The 12,650-nt window shown below is 43.5% G+C and overlaps 1 protein-coding gene across 2 annotated transcripts in view; it reads right to left on the bottom strand.

Moving 5' to 3' along the window:
• Positions 1 to 312: 312 nt before the first annotated feature.
• GPR143 (G protein-coupled receptor 143) overlaps positions 313 to 12,650 on the bottom strand; it is a 362,560-nt gene continuing 350,222 nt past the window's right edge. For both annotated transcript variants that reach the window (XM_069205143.1, XM_069205144.1), the window contains exon 9: positions 313 to 854. In XM_069205143.1, the coding sequence (XP_069061244.1) occupies positions 754 to 854 (101 nt within the window). In that variant the 3' untranslated portion in view covers positions 313 to 753. The remainder of the gene's footprint in view (positions 855 to 12,650) is intronic.

Raw genomic sequence — 12,650 nt, forward strand, 5'->3', positions numbered from 1 at the left:
CACAAGCACCCATTCAAATTGCTGCTTCATCCGGTGTGGAACCATTATGAACATTTTTGGCAGGGCTGATTTTGGTGTCCACATTAGTCCTGTTAGTTGGCAGCCAGTGACACTGCAAGGCACTAAAGTAGTGTGATCATACATTTAAAGCCATAAAATATCAGAAGAGCTCTTTGGCAACAATTGTTGAGCCGTCTAACGCTGAGTTAATGAAATAGGGCATGAGAACAAGAAATTCAGTAATAGAGACTATGAATATATGAGTGTGATAAAATACAATTCTTTCATTCAATTTAGAATGGCACGAAAATGTCAAAATTGTCATCATTGTTTAATGACTCATTTCTCAACAAAAAATCATAGAAATAGCACATAAAAACTTCATCATTCAGGATGTCCATAGAGTAGGCATGCATTCTAAAGTACAGTACACGTGAATATGGATGTCACTCTAACTGCAAAAAAACGACATTTCTATAGAATTGGTTGAAGAACGAGTATTGTGTTTACATTTTCGTGCATAAAACGACTGTCCACAATGACTCTTGCAGCCCCCATACTTCATTAATACTCATTGATTTGTCTGGTCCAATATAAACTCCAAGTGGCACATCAGAAAAGAAAAAAAAAACTCAGAGTGAAGGCACGGTGCCAGGCGGTTTAAGATGGTGAGACAATAATTTCAGTCAGAAGAATCCAGAGCATGGCGGATGGTGGACGGCTGCATGAGGCATGTTGCATTGGTGTGGTATTTTATCTCACATGCACTGACAGATGTTCATCATGGCTCTTAATGTCCTGTGAGGTGGGCACCTCGCCGGAAGCGTGAACTTCAACCGTGCTCGTTTCAGAAACTAGAAAGACAAAAAACATATATTGTCAATTATCTCTCGGCAGATCAAGATTCCAGACAAGGTCACTACTCGCTCCCAAACTCCGCCTTGCTGTGAGACATTATTTTTCTTGGAAAATAATTGCAGAGGTTTGTGGAAGTCTTCGGGAGCTATGCAGACATGATCAAAGCGGAGGCTGTCAGAAAAGAATCTCGGAATGTGATGTCACATGAGGACTCGTGGTCTAAAATTAAGCAGGTGACCTCAATGAACACTCCACTCTGTATGGATTAGTGTCTCCAAGAATGCTAGGAACTTGTTTTTTCGTGAGAAAGAGATGTCATTAAAAAGGCAGGCGATGCTGAAGCGTTTTACAAAACTCATGCTAAGGATAAAAACACAAGACTTCAAAGTACACGAGGAGTATGTAAAATGGAAACATTTTGAAGATAGAAATCACAGTTAAGAGAACTTCGGAGTATATTCGAAAAATGTGACCAGGCCCCGGTAGATAGTTAGAAGATAAAAAACATTAGAGACTACTACGTACAAATCACCCCACCAGTGAGCCCCCATTTGGGTGGGCCACATGGCAGAAAGGAGTTACTTGGCCTCAAACGTGATGGCTGCGATCATTTGCCACGCCACTACTCTCATGAGACACATTCTACTGTGGATCTGCAAACTGGACAACGAAAACCCGTTCTTGACCCTCAGTATAACGAGGGAGAGTAGTCACTGGCATATCAAAGGCCCCCGCAACCCCCCTTGGTGCCAGGGTCCCCCTGAACTCCATGGAGTCCCGTCAGAACACCGGGCACTGTGCACAGACCCTGACCTGATACCTCTTGAGTGGGTTCCGGGGTGGGGGGGGGTTGGCAGGGGGGAACGGGCCCTCCATGCACTTTGCAGGCCCCACCCTCAAGTTCTGTTACACCACTGAGAGCAGTCATAGGCTTTTCAAGGAAGTATTGCAGGCGACTAGAGCTCACAACTTAACAGCCACCCAACATGCACTGTAACATATTGTTCATCTGAGTGCATATCCTTTATGCACAAGAAAAGTATTGTAATCTCACAGCAGAAACAAATATTGCATCGTTCAATGGCTAAGTAATACAGGGTTGTAATCTAAGCAGCAGTTAACAGTGAGGCCCCTCACCACTCCTCCCTTTGGCGTCCTGTCTCCCCACTCGGAATGGGATCCTACATCTATATTAAGCTATTGTACACATTATGGCTTAAGCATAAATTAGACATAGGTGCAGCTAGTGTCAAATTCTCCCACTAATGTGCACCTCATTTCAGTGTCTTCTACTTCTCTAGCAAAAGTCTCAAGCATGCATAGCAGACTCGCCTGCGAATGCCAATCTCTTGTCTCAGGATCTCTCTCAGTTCCCCGAATACCTGCTGTTTATGAATGTAGCTGAAGCAGGGTGGTGGATGTGGTTTGTGCTCCTGTCCTCATGGTACATCAAACACACAAAAGGTAATGGGAGGAAAACTTGCAATTTGTCTAACCACTGGCAATTGCTTGGGATAGAATCCCAACCCATCATTCTTTTTCTTACCATGCCTTCTCAGTGTGGACCTAGCCCTGTGCCAATCAGCCTTGACACTGCTCCTCATGGGAACAGTCCAGAATGAAATGAGGTAGCATGCTGAGCAAAGAATCATGAATTGGTCGGTGGCCCGAGTGATTGCCAGTGTCTGTGATTAATTCAAGCACTCCATCTATTACCTTGTTTTCTAACGTCCTCATGGTGGTAGCTCTTCTACTGTGGGGCTGTGGCAGTAGATATGCCACAGATAATATTCATAGGATGAGACTGGTGAGGCAGTTATGCACTGCCACCTGCATCTTCTCCAGTAGCGGCCTTCATGACTGATTTTAGATAGGTAGTCTGATTAGGCAATTGAGACCTTTAGACCATGGATACTCACAAACATTTTCCCAGGGGCCAAAATCTTTGGTCTGCGATGTGAGCGAGGGGCACATTAACGCCAGCAGTGTGGAGCTTGGGGGGTGGCATTGGAGGAAGAGGGGGGTTGCCGGTAAGGAGGGTGTAGGGGAAGCAAAGCTTAAACATTTAGTGGCTGAACTGCACAATGTGTAACAAGAAAACCTAGGATTAATCCCAGCTTCCCCACTTAACCAAATTGTGAGATTCTAGTCAATTGTTTTATTTTTATAGCCCTCCTTTTTCTTCATTTTCACATATAAGAGGGCCTTAAAATACAGGACTTCAGGATGTTCACCATGCAAAACGTTGTCCTGTGTTTGGTTTAATAAACTAAAATGCTTTTCATGTATAATAAGAACCCAAGCCACCCAAAGAATGCACGTAACAACTGGCTTGCGTCTTAGTTCACTGGTCTCATTGTGGGGGGTGATTGCTCCTAAATCCATTTTTGAAAGTATCACTTTAAAAAAGAAATACTTCTGAATGCACATATATAATCCGATGTACTAAGGTGAAAGGGTTCTGCTTGTAAATAAAAGGACCCGTTGTTTATTTTTAAGTGATTTTTGCTGCAAGATGTCTTTAAAATGAAGGTGTTCCTTTCTTTTACTTCGTTAACCTTTAAATAAATGATTGCCTGTTTAAGTGACATCTTTGTATGCTAGTGCTGAGTTGGGTAAAATAGCAGCCCATTGCTGCTATTGGCCAGGGGCCGCATGTAAAGGTCAGGAGGGCCGCATGCGGCCCCCGGGCCGTACTTTGAGTATCAGTGTTCTAGACCATGTCTGATAGGCCTCCAGAAGTTGTGCCTCCTCGGCCGATTAGGGATTCCAGTTTCAGCTGTGACATGAATTCTCTCTCCCTCCCTCACTCTCTCTCTCTCTCTCTCTCTCTCTCACCAATGTCTTCAGAGGCAACCAGTCTTTCGAGCTTTCACTGAACTGTGGGTGACATAGTGATACTTGACCTTTAACATTCTCATTGCAACTACACAGGAACTACGCAGAGCTACTAGGGGGCCCTGCCATTGCACTGAACATTCCTGACTCTGCTCTGTGAAATACTAAGCTTTCTCTGGGTGACCCCCATGCCAGGAACATGTTGGGCTAAGGCTGCTGGACAGCTTCCACTCCTACAGTACTAGGCGCATTCCTTCCCTCTTTCAGCAGGCATGCTTCTAGGCACTTCAGGCAGATGATCATCTCCTCCACCAAAAAGTGCAGACTTCAGGTGATGACCCCTCACAGCTGAGAGACTGGTTGCCAGACAGGCCCTACCCCTCATTGCACAGAAGATCTTTGAGTACTTTATGAAACACTTCTTTCCCTTTTCAAGAAAAACTTAGAGCAGAACAAGTAGGGTGGTTTGGATCCCAGATAAGGGATGTGGATACACTATCTAAGGTTTCAGAACCAGCGTTGGTTCGTTCTCTTTCAAATATCATGTTCATGCTGTTCCTCAGACTCAGCCTCAGCCTATATGCAGATTGATAGTTCTCACAGCAGGTAGCAATGGGGCTGGCTCCAAGCAGTAATATCCAAAATGTGGCCACACTTAAGTGTGAGATCTATGCATCTTGCTATCAAAAATCTTCCAGAAGCAGTAATTCTAAAGAAATAAAAAGGGCACGCCCTGCCTAGACATTTCTCACCGTGGACAACAGAAACTACAGTCCCAGCAATCATCCCTACTACCAAATGGCAGTGCTCAAAAAGAAGTAATCGTCAGCCGTTTGCTAACATAGACCACATTGAATTTCCAAAGGGAGTCCTGCCTCTATGCTTTCTCTCACTTAAGTGTTGGGATTTCCACCTTCCAGTCACATTAATACACTTTCATTGCCAGGGGAAATTGTCCTCATCCTCATTCTTTTGTCCTGCTATCATAGGGCATCCAAAATTAATTCCATTGCTTCCAGTTATCAGACTCACACAACACAGAGTGCTATTACCATACATGTGCAACAGACTAGCGAGTAGGATTGTCTCTTCTAGACACAGAGAAAAAGGCCTTGTCACACTACTAATTCATAAGATCATCCCCTTTTTACGTGAATCAGTGCCATCACCATTTTATGTGATACACCCAGGCCCTGCCAGTATTAAATACCTACCATAAAGGCATGATTTGTGCTCCCCTCCAGGACACAGAACAGGTTCTAGACCTTGCTTTACCATGAACGGGCCCAGACCTCTGTATACGCTCTAGATTATTTGTGATGTCAGGACCAAAATAAATGACATAAAATCAGTTTCACATGCAGTAGGGTACTAAGGATATGGTTACACCCCTATTCAAAAGGTAGAGCACATTCACAGGAGGAAATCGCAAGTAACAAGAGTAGCAAGGGAAAATGTGTGAATGTGGGCTAGGAAACAGTGAATTGGGAAGCACACTGGCTTATTTCAAATATACCATGGAAGTAATGATTGATGAGACTGATCATCAGATCAGTAATAAGACTATACTAGGGCACCAGATGTGTTACTGCCTTAAAACCTGTCCCTTCACCTCCTTCTCCTTTGTCAAGTTACTCTGAAAAGTATTTCACCCTGAACCTGTTCCTCAAGTTTAGAAAGATTCTGCTACAAACCACACTGCCCTTCTCAATGTTATGTTTATTGTAAAGTGTTGTTGAATCTGCACTTCAGTCATTTATGCTCTGATTTATTGTAATGCAAAAACAACAAGGTGATGGATAGAATACTCAAATTGTGGTTGTAGTGATAGTGCACGGTTCTGGACTTTATCTCAACATGTCTTGTGTGAAAGAGTGAAGTTTTTATTTCCAAACTTCCACAGCTCACTTTGATAAAATGTCTGTATCTGTGTTGGTACCTGGAAACATTGTCCTGGGAGGAATTGTGGGGTGGAGGAATTAAGGTTATATTTGTGTAACATATTTAGGACATCTAAAGGGACAATTCATTTGTAGCATTTTAAATGGAAAATGCTAACAAAATAAATTTTCTGGAAATAGGTAAAATCAATAGAAAAAACAGAGAGGTACAGTTAATTTCATTTCACAAACACCCTTGAAAAATTACAAGAAATTACATATATTCTGCTATTCTGCCTAAGTTCAGCTGCTATGCAATCCAAAGACATAACTATTTATATCTGGGATGAAAGTCACTTTATACATTGGGAGTGGCCCTCTCTCCATGCAAGGTGACACTTCAAAAGACTGGTCATATCTTGCTCAAGCTCAATGGTTGTCATTGAACATAATTTGCTCTTACTGCAGAAAGATTAGAGGATAGACCTTGAACGAAGAAACCTCTTTTGTGATTCTACCCTTTAAGTGTAACTGCCTTGGGAGGTATACTGGGCCTGCAGATAAAGCCACAGCACTGTACACAAAGAGGTGAAAGAAGCAACAGTTTATTGGGGCTTCTCATCAACATCAACTCAGTATACAGCCAAGGTCAAACACCAGGGTCATCCAGCAGCTAACACCACAGCACTGAAGAAGATAAGTCAGAGGAGCAACAGTCTATAGGGATCTACCACCGCGAGTCACTCTGTTGACACCCAGGGCCAAATACTGGTCACTTTTGAAGTGCTCTTCCTTCTATCACCACCTCTGTGAATCTTGCAGGGGCACTGCCAGGTGCACATTGAGGGCAATTATCAAGCAGCTTTAATTTGGTGGAAGAATCTCTGGATAACCTCAGGACTGATGCCTCTCCCATGATGCTCGGATGCTGTGAGAATGGCTGTATCACCCCAGAGGGTTACTTGAATTCGGTAAGTTGTAGACCAGCCTCATTGCACAGTTCCAATCATCGCCTCAGGAGCCATGATCAGGAGCATGAGGCTAGTTCAGGTTTTAGCACCAGAGGCTGTCAAGTACACAGCAACCTAAGGCCTAATGAAGCACCTTTGACCTCTTACAACCTGGTCTGGTTCTAACATTCTTGAGTACCAAGGAGCTTTACTGAGCCTCGGACATGAAGCTGCGCCGTGCTTAGAGAAAGTGAGCCCAACTCGCTACACTCCCTCAATACTTCAACTTTTTGACACTAAAAGTATCTATCTTAGGCTTATTAAAAATAAACATACCTGTCTGAATTTAAATTTTATTTAAAGGCATTTTAATAGTTTTACAAAGCCAATTAACTTTGAAATTTCAAAAGAAAAAATGTAGGGGTAAATTCAGACATTCACAGTTTTGCAGGTCCTGTTTCAACACAGGAGTAATATTCAAAGTATCAGATGCAACCCGACTTTGGCATATCCATGGGCTCAGTTAAAATCACCCAGCTTCTGGATCATAGAAAATGGCAGATGTTTCAATGGTTCTTGAATGTCAGCCAGTATGAGACTGCAGTATGGATGGAAAAACTCACTCTATTTCTACAGAAGGTCTTTTGTTTCTCTTTGCTCTGAAAATAGGCCACAAACCTCTAGTGGGTGCCTACACATGGGTCAAACCTTGCTGAAGGCTGTGGCCATATTGTATTGATCTAGAATTGTTGTGCCTGTATAGGTACAGCAGCAGAAATGAATGCCCAGGAAACCACATTTGTGAACACCATGGTCCTGCTGCCCACTACAGTAGCTTCCACCATGGACACATGATGCACATATATCTAGACCGTCACACTTTTTTGTAATTACGAAACCTGAGTACAATAGGATTGCTGTCTGGCACTTTATCTTCAAACTATACGTGAATGGTGACAAAGCATGAGGGTTCGCATTTTTTAACAGCCCATTCCTGTACTTGAAAATGTTAAAGGTTATCAACAAAAAATGCAAGGCACCGGGTTATTTCATAGTTCCATGTTCCCACTATCACATGGTTATTCAAACATTCACTGTGAGGGAGACATTGGTTATTATTTCACAGAAGACAAGAGCAACCCTGTAGACCTTGCAAATGAACGGGCTTCCTACAAGGTGTTTATTACAGGCATATGCTTGAATATGAATTATGGAATTAAGATGACCACAAATAAAGACATTTCAGAGCCTGAGCAGCACATACGTTGGATGGATCTACAATCTCTAATGGACACACAATGAAAACAGGCTCTTTTCAATATTAGACAACAATTGCATGCTCTGTGGATAAAATATGGGGGGAACGTTATAAGGAATAGGTGGCCAACTAGCAAAGGTATCTGAGGAACGTTCCTATGAAGGAGGATCAAATGATCTTTGGGAAAAAGAAAAACTACCAGACAATCATGATGGCAATGCTCTAGCCACTAGGCCTATCTCACCAGGGGATCAACCATCTGATTCTCCTGTGTGTGATTATCTGACACTATATTGAGAAAAATGATATCAACACACACAAATATTGCCAAAAAATATTGCAAACATAAATATTGCAACACTATACTTAAACAGTAAAAACACAAATGGGTTACAAAAATATTGTGTAAAAATACTTGAAAGACAAGATCATAAACAAAAATAAAGAAATAATAATTATTGCCTCCACATTAAAACTAGGAAAACATACCAATAATCATGAAAAACAAAAAAAGGAATAGCAGAACATCTACTTCATTCTGAACAAAACACATAATAGCACAGTAAATGTATACACACATATAAAAATGTCATAATAAAGTTATAAAGATTAACAAATTAAAACTCTAATTAGTGCTTACTATAAATGGTGCAAAAAATGTAAAACTAGTCTCCAACCAATCAATCAAATTAAACTTAAAAACCATTAACAAATAACCATCCCTTTCCAATTAAAAACAGTATATAATGACCACCAAAATGCACAGAAAATGCTTTCTAAAAATAATTGCAACAGACCAGTACTGATCTACTAGATTAAAAACCTATACAAGAAGAACACAACTCTTCAACAAACCACTAAATACAAAGTAAGTTTGCTAACTATTAAAGACTAATGAAATTACTAAAGAACCAAAACTATGTTAAGATAACAAATAATTAATTTAAACTATCCAATATCTTTATTTCGCCAAACAAATCTGTAACCTTTACCATAAGAAAAAACAATTCAAGGACTCAAGAAAAAGAAAATAAAGATACACACACTCAGTTACTTTAAATTCGAAGAAGATCACCTCAAAACTAAAAGTAGCAACCAAAGCACAAAGCTGAATCCAAACTAAAAATAATGTTTTAACATATTTTAAGAAATAAAACAAACACATCCCTAGCTAAATTTCAGATTGACAAAAAACAACACAACTAATAGTTTTTACCTCTCAACAGACTGTAATAAAAAAAACTATGTAAAAAACAACACTAACCAGACCTGCAATCAAAATTCGACAACTAGAATGCAGTAGAAAACATCCAGAATGTAAGTTAAAAAGTGCACCTATATGTAAACATTTTAAAATAAATATAATATCACATATATTTTTTAATTAATGTATACTTTCTATACTCTGAAACCCACAGTCAAAATGTCGGAAATATCTAAATCCATTTGCTTAAGGGGAAGTGTGTTAAACCTGGCATCCTTTGCCTGGTCTTTCCCTAACGTTTTGCCTTCAGACCTCCTGTTTTTGCTAACTTCATTTTTGCTGGCCTAAGGACTCTTCAGGCTTTTACTACTTATAACCAGTGCTAAAGTGTTTGTGCTCTCTCCTTAAAACATGGTGAAGTGGCTTATACCCAATTGGCATATTTAATTTACTTGCAAGTCCCTAGTAAAGTGGCACTACTGTGCCCTGGGCCTGCAAATTAAATGCTACTAGACAGTCTGCAGCACGTATTGTACCACCCACTTAAGTAGCGCTTTAAACATGTTTCTGACCTGCCATCACAACATCTGTGTGTGCAGTTATAAACTGCCATTTTGACCTGGCAAAAAAATCCTTCTGCGAGGCCCAAACCTTCCCTTTTTGATACATATACGTCACTCCTATGGAAGGCCCTGTCCAGCCCAGAGGGCAGGGTACAGGTTATTTAAAAGGTTGAACATGTGCTTTTAGGTTTTACTTTTCACTACTTCTTGGAAACACTTTTCGTTTTACCATCCACCTTTGCTGAAATCCTTTTTGTTGACCTTAGGACTCTGTGCACTCTACCACTGCTAACCAGTGTGCTCTCTCTCCCAAAAACATGGTTTGTTTGGTACATTCCTAATTTGCATATTTGATTTACTTATACGTTTCTGAAAAAGTGCACTTCATGTGCCCAGGGCCTGCTAATTAAATGCTGTTAGTGAGTAGCAGAACTGCTCGTGCCATACACTTAAGTAGCACTTTAAGACATGTCCCAGGTCTGCCATTGCAGCCTGAATGCAGTGTTACACTGCCATGTCGACTTGCCATATAAAACTCCTTTCCAGGCCTTAAACTCTTCTTTTATTACATATATGTCACCCTAAGGTAGGCTCTAGGTAGCCCATAGGGCTGAGTGCTGTGTAAATAAAAGGCAAGATATATACATTTAAGTGTTCCTTGCCCTGGTAGTGAAAAACTCCCAAATTCATTTTTAACTACTGGGAGCACTATTGGACCCATAGGACCCAAGGGTAGGTCGCTAGGGTAGGTCGCTCCCCCTGCCGCTGCAGCTCCTCCAGGTTCCTGAGTTCCTGAGACCCACCTCACAGTAAGTACCCCCCACCTCCCAGCCCCTCGCTCTGCCCTGCGCTACTCACCCTCTCTCCTGCTCCTGCTTCTTTTCTTCTTTTCTTCTTCTCTGTTCGTCTGTTCTTCCTCCTCGCTCCTCGTCTGTAATCTTCTTCTGTACTCTTCTTTCCCCCGTCTCCACTCTACTTCTCTTCTTCCTCATCTTCTTCTGTGGTCTTCTGCCCTCTGTTCTTCGTTTTCTGTATCTTCTTCTGTATCTTCTTCTGTGTTCTTCTGTGTTCTTCCTTTCTTCTCTCCTTCCGGTCTTCTGATCTTCCTTTCTTCTCTCCTTCCGGTCTTCTGTTCTTCTGTTCTTCTTGTCTTCTTGTCTTCTTGTCTTCTGACTTCGGCTCTTCTGCCTCCTCCGTCCTCTTCTCCCCGCGCCTGCCCTCCTGCTCCTGCCTCATCCCCCTCCCCCACTCGCATCCCCCTCTCTATCTCCCCTATCTAACCCGTTCACTATCTACCTCCCCCACTCCTCCTATCTACCTATCTCTCTATCTCTCTATCCCACTATCTAACTCCCTCACTCTCCACCTCCTCCTATCTTCCTATCTCTCTATCTATTTCCCTATCTATCGATTTCCCTATCTATTTTCTCTATCTATTTCTCTATCTCTCCCCCCTCCCTCACCCCCTCTATTACCTATCTTCCTATCCTCTCACTCTACCTCTCACCCTCACCCACCTCTACAACCCCCCCTCCCCTATCTTCTCAACCCTACTCCTATCTTTCTCCCCTATCTCCTAAACCTCCTAACACTCACCCCCCTCCACCCTTAAACCCCCCTCCCCCAGCTCTTCTCACTCTACCTGTCCCCCCCTCCCTCGCGCTTTCCCGCCGCGACCTCCTGCACGCCCCCGCCCCCCAGCTCCCATTCGCCCCCACCTGACCTCTCCCCCCCTCCTACCTCATATGGCGGCCGCTGCGCGACAGTGGTAGCGACCTTGACCCAAGGGTAGGTCGCTCCCCCTGCCGCTGCAGCTCCTCCAGGTTCCTGAGTTCCTGAGACCCACCTCACAGTAAGTACCCCCCACCTCCCAGCCCCTCGCTCTGCCCTGCGCTACTCACCCTCTCTCCAGCTCCTGCTTCTTTTCTTCTTTTCTTCTTCTCTGTTCTTCTGTTCTTCCTCCTCGCTCCTCGTCTGTAATCTTCTTCTGTACTCTTCTTTCCCCCGTCTCCACTCTACTTCTCTTCTTCCTCATCTTATTCTGTGGTCTTCTGCCCTCTGTTCTTCGTTTTCTGTATCTTCTTCTGTATCTTCTTCTGTGTTCTTCTGTGTTCTTCCTTTCTTCTCTCCTTCCGGTCTTCTGATCTTCCTTTCTTCTCTCCTTCCGGTCTTCTGTTCTTCTGTTCTTCTTGTCTTCTTGTCTTCTTGTCTTCTGACTTCGGCTCTTCTGCCTCCTCCGTCCTCTTCTCCCCGCGCCTGCCCTCCTGCTCCTGCCTCATCCCCCTCCCCCACTCGCATCCCCCTCTCTATCTCCCCTATCTAACCCGTTCACTATCTACCTCCCCCACTCCTCCTATCTACCTATCTCTCTATCTCTCTATCCCACTATCTAACTCCCTCACTCTCCACCTCCTCCTATCTTCCTATCTCTCTATCTATTTCCCTATCTATCGATTTCCCTATCTATTTTCTCTATCTATTTCTCTATCTCTCCCCCCTCCCTCACCCCCTCTATTACCTATCTTCCTATCCTCTCACTCTACCTCTCACCCTCACCCACCTCTACAACCCCCCCTCCCCTATCTTCTCAACCCTACTCCTATCTTTCTCCCCTATCTCCTAAACCTCCTAGCACTCACCCCCTCCACCCTTAAACCTCCCTCCCCCAGCTCTTCTCACTCTACCTGTCCCCCCCTCCCTCGCGCTTTCCCGCCGCGACCTCCTGCACGCCCCCGCCCCCAGCTCCCATTCGCCCCCACCTGACCCCTCCCCCCCCTCCTACCTCATATGGCGGCTGCTGCGTGACAGTGGTAGTGACCCTTGACCCAAGGGTAGGTCGCTCCCCCTGCCGCTGCAGCTCCTCCAGGTTCCTGAGTTCCTGAGACCCACCTCACAGTAAGTACCCCCCACCTCCCAGCCCCTCGCTCTGCCCTGCGCTACTCACCCTCTCTCCTGCTCCTGCTTCTTTTCTTCTTTTCTTCTTCTCTGTTCTTCTGTTCTTCCTCCTCGCTCCTCGTCTGTAATCTTCTTCTGTACTCTTCTTTCCCCCGTCTTCACTCTACTTCTCTTCTTCCTCATCTTCTTCTGTGGTCTTCTGCC

This window comes from Pleurodeles waltl, chromosome 8 (genome assembly GCF_031143425.1).
Source record: "Pleurodeles waltl isolate 20211129_DDA chromosome 8, aPleWal1.hap1.20221129, whole genome shotgun sequence".
NCBI classification, from domain to species: Eukaryota; Metazoa; Chordata; class Amphibia; order Caudata; family Salamandridae; genus Pleurodeles; species Pleurodeles waltl.